The 9,203-nt window shown below is 39.9% G+C and overlaps 1 protein-coding gene across 1 annotated transcript; it reads right to left on the reverse strand.

Annotated features, from left to right (window-relative positions):
* Positions 1-1,786: 1,786 nt before the first annotated feature.
* Positions 1,787-3,531, reverse strand: LOC117740460 (transmembrane protein 250). The gene is made up of 2 exons (XM_034546884.1): positions 3,349-3,531; positions 1,787-3,043 (listed from the first exon to the last, which is right to left on the reverse strand). The coding sequence occupies exon 2, from the start codon at positions 2,844-2,846 to the stop codon at positions 2,427-2,429; it is 420 nt and encodes a 139-aa protein (XP_034402775.1). The 5' UTR covers positions 2,847-3,043; positions 3,349-3,531; the 3' UTR covers positions 1,787-2,426.
* Between the last annotated feature and the right edge of the window lie 5,672 nt (positions 3,532-9,203).

A 9,203-nucleotide genomic window follows, 5' to 3' on the forward strand; every position in this document is an offset into this window, starting at 1 on the left:
CCTAATCATCATGTGACCCTCTGAAGGGGTCACGACCTCTTTACGTTTACTGCTGTAAGTAATCGAGGTTAAACTACAGCAATCCATCATACTTTATTATCTCATCATCTTTTCTGAAAAGAAGCCTTCAAACACAGTAATCAGATTGAGTGTTGAGTAAAAAATATAATCGACTACAATTATACATTTTGATCAAATGGATTTACTTCCTGGTATATATAGCCTAACCAATTTAGTAAATGTATTTTGTTACTTCCCACAAGTGGTTATTCCTGTGTAAACATATCTATGTAGGCCATATCCCAATTTGCTGTGATTCATGATGGCACTATCTTTATTTCTTTCTCTATTATATTATATTACATTATATCTCATCTGTAACTTCTGTCATTTTACAGAGTAAACGTTTTGTTGAAATTTCAAATTGTATTTTATCTGTGATATTCCTCTATGGGTTTGCCGTGTGCTGATGGCACTTGATAGAATTCAGAGTGCACTTATTGTCCCTCTTGGTATTTCAACAGTGTGTGGTTGCACTGACTATTCCTACATGGACCATCATTTGTCTGTGGTACTGAGTAGCGAGCCTAAAATGATCTCATTGTAGGTTGGTGCCATAACTACAATTTCATTGATATTTACAAGGAAATTAAAGATTTTTCATAATGTCATGACATCCAGCTTAACTTGTAAAACTGTAACTGTGGCCTAATAAAACAGATTTAGTTTGTTCCCGTTGGTAACCGCAGTCTAGTAGCAACACAGTTGATCAAACTTTGGATGAATTAAGTTGACATGTTATGACATACTTCATGAACCTCAAGAGATAAACAAACACAGAACAAGTGTCAACGTCAATCAATGATCTGGACATAAACAATTATAATAATGAAACCGACCAGCTTTTCCGATGAAAAGAAGAAGCTTTTCAGATGAAAGCTTTTCAGATGAAAAGAAGAAATGAAAATGAATCTGCCACGACTTCATCACCAAGCCTAACTTCTGCACCATGTTGACATCACAAGACAACTCATGTTCTCTGGTGCTCCTTGGTTGTAAGTGGGCTGTCAGATCGGCCCAGTTCAGTGCATGAGGCATGTTATGTGTTGATCCTCAGAAACAAAAGCTTATTGTTTCCCCAGTGATTATCTAATTACAGCCTGAGACCTTACCAGCTTCAAGCATGTCAGTCAGGCCACCAGTCTCTGTGCTGAAATCCCCCATAAATAAAGACAAATTACACCCTTTTTTGCTCGGTTTCTCATACTAACGGACGAAACACAAAGCTGATGCTTGTACGTACGTGACGGTGCACTTATTCTCACAAATGCCAGGTTAAGTTTAAGAGGCTTCTCTGAGTGCCTCAGCCCTCCTTAGATCCTGTAAGCATACCCGATGCCATGTGAAAATGAGGCTATATAAGGTGATTGGGACACAGCCATTGCCATTGTTATGCTTGGCAGAGACAGCGGGGCCCAGAGTCGTGGCCGGCGTTCGCATGCTGGAGGAAGCTAAACAGAGAAGTCTGTCAGAGCAGCTCTGAAACAACGTGAACATTTGACCCAAAGACGAGTTCTCAATTCAATTTGAACTGTCACACACTCTTGTGACACAGCTCGAGGCATGCAATCATGGGTGTTAGCCAACACAGTAAACACATTCAGTCGGCCATGCGATTTAAAGCACCAAACAGTTCATCAACAGAAAATACATTTAATAACTTTACAAAAGAAGTTGTGTAGCCACTTATTCTTCTTCCACAAAAAAATAATAATCACATTACACACACTGTTGACAACTTTATCCACCATAGGTTACAGACTCTCTGTGGTACATGTATGTTTACATGATATCAAGTTTGTTTATACTAAATAACTGGAATTATCTCAACCTGGGAATCGTGGTACACTTTTCCGATGGAGGGGGGGGGCCTCATTTTGGCACAAAAATTGCATGTCTTTCATTAGACAGCCCTGAGGCACATCATTCATATGTTCAGTCACTTTGCCATGCAACATTGACATTTTTCATTATTGTAAACAAATGAGTTTCGATTCAAGATTACAAAATTTGTGAAAACGGTTTACAAATGGCATGAAAATACAGTTGATTTCGACCCTCCCCGTCTCGAGAGTCTGACTCTGGTAAGACTGACTTCAAGCATCGGTGTTGATATTCAGCACCCAGGTGGTTCTCTCTGAGCTATATTGGACCAACCATTTCGAGGGACAGCACACAGGAGGTTGTTACAGAGATTCTTAATGGACTCTATCATATCTGAAACTAAACCATAAAGATCTCAAGTTGACGTCAAAGGGGTCTTTTTTTAAATTTTTTAACTCGAGCAGTAGATGTTGTCCCATACCGCCACAGAACGCAGCTTCAGTTTCAGCGGGGCGTTTCCCCCACGTCGTTCAGAGTCGGAGCTACATGTCCACGAACACCATTAAGCACCAGCCAAGGCCCCCCACCAGAAACATGGTGATCTGCATGCTGTAGATGAGCAGGTCATTGAGTACCCCAAAGTCCAGGCGCCGGTGCCCTAACAAAAGCAGAATGACAGACAGCTTGTACTGCAGCCGCAGGAGCACGCGCACGCTGATGTACTGCAGGAAGAAGAGAGCAGAGAGCGCCACCCAGAGCAGGGAGGTCAGCAGACTGCAGCCAAAGTAGAGGAGGAAACGGAGGAAGCTGTACATGCAGCGCGAGCGCAGGTAGAGGTCAAAGTTATTGTACTTGGAGCGCACTAGCTTGGAGGCATGCGTCGACCCACAGGCCGAGTGCATGCAGGTGGTGTGGGGGCCATGGAAGCTGCGCACCCGCCGTGGGATGGGGATCACAGGCATGGGTGGGCTACTGGAGCCCAGCACGGTGCACAGGAGTCCCAGTGACAGGTGGAGTCCTCTGCGAGTGCTGCTCCTGGGGAGGACGTTGGCTTCATTTGGTTGGGGCAGCAAAGAGTGGCCCTTCCAGGAGCCCGGGAACGAGATGGAGCTGCTGGTGGTGCCCGACTGCTGGGAAGTCCAAACCGCAACGTTTTCTCCTTTTGGATGCAACAAGAAACAAAAGTTGTTAATGTGTTTTTTAAAAAAAATTTAAAAATTCCAAAATACACACGCACACCTATGCAGGCCCGTACATTGTAGACAATTAGGTGTCGATATATTTTTAACAGATGGGTGGAAGCTTTTGCCTATAAATTGTGTATTAATGGCTCAAACATAGCTAGCACACAGTATATCCCCCCCCCCAAAAGGGACCGTACGTTCATATCCTGGTCTAGAAATAAGTGACCGTGCAGAACCAATGGCAATCTCACAGGCAACACTACGACGACTTCCTGCTCACCAAAAAAGCTGGTGTTTGAGTCTCAGACGACCGGAGCATGGTTTCACATTATAGACAGCGGGCTGTGACATGAACACACGGGGTTTGTTTTCGTTCTTTTTTCCACGATGCACTGTTTTATGGCAGCGACGGCGAGCCGGTGCGTGAACGTCGCGTCGCAAAATATACGAGTCATCCCGCTGTGACGACGGCTGCCGCCGAGTTAAAGGGGAAGTGCTCCTAGAAGGAAAAAATAAAGGGGACGCTCGATTTGGGGTTTACACGGTCATCTGTTCAGCAAGCTATCAATCTGGGATTTTGTGTTGTTTGTGTGTGTAATGTTGCCGTTGGGAAGATGTTTTGAGTTCGCTTTTGGATTGAAATCTACATTGGTATGAATAGTAATTTTTCCTACTTCTTTGCAACAAAGGGAAGAGGTACATTTCACCACCATTTGGCGTATGGAACTATTTTCTACCACAGCATTAATGACATAAAAACAATATGCAGTTAATGTATATGTCCTACCAATATGTCACACTATTTGTGGATATGATACTTACAGTATGAGATAAACAACAGTGACTACAATACACTAGACTAAAGGACTAACATATATAAATATTAAAATCTATATATGTATATATACACACACCTTTTCTGATGAAAAATGTACAGTATTTTTGACAATCATTATTTCGGCCATCTCATATTTACCGGCAACATTTATGTAAGAGGGCTGGGTAATTTCCCCCCTTTATTTCCAAAAAAAGACATTTGAATTGTCTGTAAATCTCACACAAGGTTGCACATGTGTGACGCCTCTCCCTCTGTATATCAAGTAACCTTCATTGTGTAGATTTATAGGTTGGCCGAATGATTACATGCCAGCTATCTCTCAGCAAGTCAGATGGCAGCAGGTGATGATAAATCATGAGATAGCCTTTTTTTAAAAAGTGAAAAAAATAGTTTATTGCTGTTGTTAATAGTGTGCCGGATCACTTTGCTGGGAATTTAAAGCTGTATTATAGAAACTAAGAAAAACAAACCTTATAATATTTAATCAAACACTCATAAAACTGTCACTGAGGATGAAAATATGAATCTGTGTACTTTGCTTTCACATATTATGATAATATATATCAAATAATAATTTGAGTGGCAGCCTGGAAGTTAGCTCGGACCATACAAATTAAAATGTCTTTATATAAAATGGAGGGCATTTTGTCCACAAGAGAGCGCTCTCTGTGCATCACTTATCTATTTTTAAATGATACATTCCATTAAAATCAAAGTGTGTGAAGTGTCAGCTGCCACCAACATCAAAGCTATGATAAAATGTGTAAAAAAACCACGAACACCAGCCTGTGTGATGTGTTTGTGTTGCATGATCCATCTGCGCAAATGGCTAATTTTTCTAAGTATTCTCCATGAAGGCTTTCTGATAAAGATGTGGTGAAAGCTTGGGGCCATATGCTGAATCCATTGGACGAGCTGCTTACAGTACTCTCTTTCATTTGTTCATGTAATCATGTAGCCTACTTATGAACTTTTTGCCTTATCAATTCCATCGCTGAGACAAACAACCTTAAACCGAGGCACTGAAATCAATTGCTTCAGAAAAAAAAGAGAATCCTTTTCATTTTTATTATTATTGGCCATTACATCACAGTACTTGAAGATCAATTATGGCCTCATCTGCATCTTTTTTATTTCATGGTACAATCTGAAAATACATCATGTGTTATCCCATCAAACCATATTCATGGACTAGTTCACTTGATCATTATTCAATATAGTCCACCTATGGCCACAGTGCCAGTGCTTGCAAAACATCAGTATAGTTTTACTTTTTAAATAGTTATTTAGAGACTGCAGTTTTAAACACCAAACATAACTCACTCAATTGAAAACTGAATTAATTTTTTTAGAACTCAATATCTCAGATACAGATACTGTTGATCCTAGTAATCTTAAACTCACAAAATACTTTATTACACTGTTTCTGATTCTGATTCTGAAACCGCTGAGTTATCACATTTGGCAGTAACTTTATTTGTTTACTATCTTTCCTCTGAATTGGATTTTTGAGAGAAGTGCAGGTTCTTGTCCGAGCTGAAGGAAGAAACCTCTCTGCCCGTCTTCCTCCGTAACTCCCTAGAGAAGTGTTCTTGTAATGGGTTGCACTATTTTCTGGTTAGAAGATTAATGGTGGTCTTTTAGAAAAAGAAAATACCTTGAGGGTTATCCTTGCTTGTCGGGCAGTGAAGAACTATCCCTTCTCAAGGATAAATAATGGACACTGGTTGATAAAGGGCAAGGCATCAGAATGACCTCCATGCGAGTTCACATTTATGTTGGCTAAGTGACATTAAATCCTGAGAAGTACAGATTTATTTCAAAAGTTGAGGAAAAAGCTTAATCAACAGAAACTTCTCTCTCCGAGGAAACGTAGAAGGTTAATTTGGTTACATTTTGATTGTTAAAGAACTCACATTTAAGTATATCTGTAAAATGTTGTGAAGAACTGACAAGACACAACCTACAGTGGTCCAACACAGATCAGCTGTTTCTTTTTAATGAGTCTAAATCACATGACTTGACCTATTTTCAAGGCTCACTGATCAAACAGAACAAAGCAATGTTTGAATTCGGTTGCGATGCCAAGTTCCAAATTGGTGTTTCACAATCGGGGATCTGACATAATCTGTTCACAGGAACACAGGCGTACAATAGGAGATGTTTTCTCTATAAATAACCATCATACCGTACATAGTATTCACAGAGAGCAGTCATGTTGTCCTTCTTTCACATGTTTGTATTGTCTTCAACATTTTAGTGCATTTGTATTCTTCACGAGAAACTCTTGATGAGCACACTGGAGAAAACATTTAGATTTCCCACCACTGGAGGGAGCTGTTTGTTCATGTTTCAGTGCATGTGACGTGCTCTCCAATCCTGCTTTCGATGAGGAGCAGCACATGTAAGTGCATATCACCATGCTATCTCTCTTTCTTCTTATATTTTTGTTTTTTAAACTAAATCCAGCTCTGCCATCTTTGATAAATGGACACATGCAGTGCTGTTAGAGCTGAAAATGCTTCTAAATAGTGCCAAGTCTAGATTTGGCCTTTTCCCGACATCTGGCAAATAACTGCATCCAAGATGAGGAAGCTCCTCTGTCTCGCCCCATTATGAAGAAAAACGATGTCAATAAAGTGGATGCAAAAAATGTAGGCATCCAAGTGCCCTTGTAAAGGATGTATACGGGTTGTAATCATACATTATGGCAATACGGGTTGTAATCATACATTATGGCAATATTATTGACTCATATTTCTCTCCTCTAAAACATGAAGACCTTTGGAGTGTTGCCTCGTCTTCCTGAAGGTGGAGGTTGGTCAGGGAAAGCAGCTTCTGTGCAGGTTTAAGTGTCTTTCCAGGTCTGAAAGCGGCTGAAGAATGGCACCTTTTAAAATGTCACTGCCAAGGCTGCTTCTTCACGCGCTGACAAACTGCAGAAGGCCAAATCCACTCTGTACTGGTAGCCTTGTGGAGTGGCAAATGCGATCCACAGCTATCCACCCTCCACCCCCACCAAACCTTTGCCGATACATTGCCATCATGACCAAAAAAAGAGTGCCTGGAGTAAGCAAGATTAAAGGGGCAACATGTCAAAATCCTCTTTGACTCCTCCAAATACACTTGGGCTAAATCAATTAATTCATTAACTAAGTAGAGGTCAAAGCCAATAGTTGAGCTAAGACAAATTGAATCAATTAGTCTGGCTAATAAGATGAGGGAGACTTTAATTAGTGAAAGTTTCTTCAAAGCCATGTTTGTTATGAAGCAATGGATCTCCTATAAGAGCCATTAGGCCTGTCAGAACAAACTTTGGCCACATGAACATTCACGCTTCTTTGTTCGTTCTATTTTATTAATAGGAGTTTCTGCACTCTTTTATTTGCCTCTGAGAGATGTAACACTTGTGTGTCTGAGCATGTTTTAGAGGAATCAAATTATACATAAAAAACATAATTTTCTAAGTAAAGTGAATTAAAGTAAAAGATGTGAAAAGGGCCTAACACGGATCCATTTCCAGGAAAGTTAGGTGTGCAGACGATGCCAAGCCTATGAGAGCAAATTAAGTATCCAATTAAACTAATTAAAATGGTTCATGATGCAGGCAGTCGGGTCAGACAGTCGCTTCCAAGTTTCTTTGCTATATATAAAGTTGAATTATTAAGGAAATCGCCTCCAGTCTGTTCGAACACTTTCAATCTTCCGCAGTGTTTTTTTTTTCTCGTGTGGTTTCATCATCTCTTGTGTCTGTGAAGTGTATGTATCTGTGTGTGTGTGTGTGTGTGTGTGTGTGTGTGTGTGTTTCATAATCCTGTCAAGCCATCTGTTTTCATTAAAACCTGCTCCTGTTGCTTCGCAGATCCCAAGTATTCATCTCGCCAGATGTTACTTTGAACTATTGTAGCTCAAAGTTTTGCTGGTTGTTTTGCACAAACCTAAACAACTTTGAACAGATTAGTCCAATGTGTTAAATTGATGAAAAAAAATAAAATAAAATAAGTTCACACGTGTAATTGTTTTCTTTAGGGCTTTGAGGACACCTCGGGAAAAGGCTTACATTTTAAATATTAGAATTTCATCCAACATTTTGCCTCCAGGTTTTGCCTATAAATAGTAAATTATTAAATAACACAGAAAACTATTCACATTAATGGAGATCTTCCCCTTTTGATTCATATTGTCTCTCTTTCTTGTCCACCACATGTGGCTGTGGAGCCTGGCTATTGTTAATCCTTGGCATAAGGGGGTTAGGCTGGATCATCGATTATCTGTGGAAACATCTGCATGCGTGAGGATGGTGGTGAAGCTGCATTTACATCTCCAAGATATAGGATATCATGAAGATCATCACCGCATCCACTCTCAATTTGCCATTTTATCACACAACAGAATATTTTATCATTCGTTAACTATCGGAGAAAAAAAAAATCAAGGGTTTAATATACTTTGAGTAAAATAAAACATGTTATTTTGAACAAATAAGAAGGCTATTCTCAGCCCCAAGTCCACTATTGTTTTAGGATTGTGTTATTAACTTGGTCAAACCAAGGGGAAATACAAGACTTTTTAACTTAGCTGATTAAACTGATTTTAAAAAAAAAACTGAGAGTGAGACCAAGACATGCATGTTTTTTTGTTGATTCATTTTGCATATAGAACCATTCTATCTGCATAGAGCCATTAGTATGCCGGGATGATTTAGAGGGCAGGGGAGACTTGGGGATTAAGCCTGATTCAGTCCTCACTGGGGGGAGTTTGAGGAAGGAGGAGGTTTACATCAACAAGCCCTGATTTACGTTGGTGAACAGATGGTGGAGAAATTGCTCTGTTTGGAAAAGATGTGCAATTTATTTCAGTTGATATTGTAGCGAGAGAGAGAGAGAGAGAGAGAGAGAGAGAGAGAGAGAGAGGTTGATCATCACTGCTTTTGATCTTTCTCTGTTGGGGGACGTTGTTTCACGTAGCAAAGTTCAAAATATATTTTTTTTTTGTGGGCTGATTATTGTCTGGTATCTTTCATTGTACGGTGAAAAACAGGTGATTCAGCTTTTCTGAAGTATTGAGCAAGGTTTCTACAATCACATAACTCATAATGACGAGTGCAATGCAAGCACATTTTCACATTGCAGTTATTTTTCAGCCAACTCCATAATTACTTTTATCTTGGTTGAAGCCTACGTAATTCTTATTCCTATGATAATTATTTCTACAAACGAGCTGTGTTAATGTAAAATAAATGGCTGCTGTCCGTTAGGGCTTCATCCATGAAACAGTTAGCAACCGATGTGACTGTT

Source organism: Cyclopterus lumpus, chromosome 12 (assembly GCF_009769545.1).
Source record: "Cyclopterus lumpus isolate fCycLum1 chromosome 12, fCycLum1.pri, whole genome shotgun sequence".
Lineage (NCBI taxonomy): Eukaryota > Metazoa > Chordata > Actinopteri > Perciformes > Cyclopteridae > Cyclopterus > Cyclopterus lumpus.

Coding starts and splice junctions, on each gene's coding strand:
- LOC117740460 (XM_034546884.1), bottom strand. CDS start 2,846: ATGCCTGTGATCCCCATCCCACGGCGGGTGCGCAGCTTCCATGGCCCC.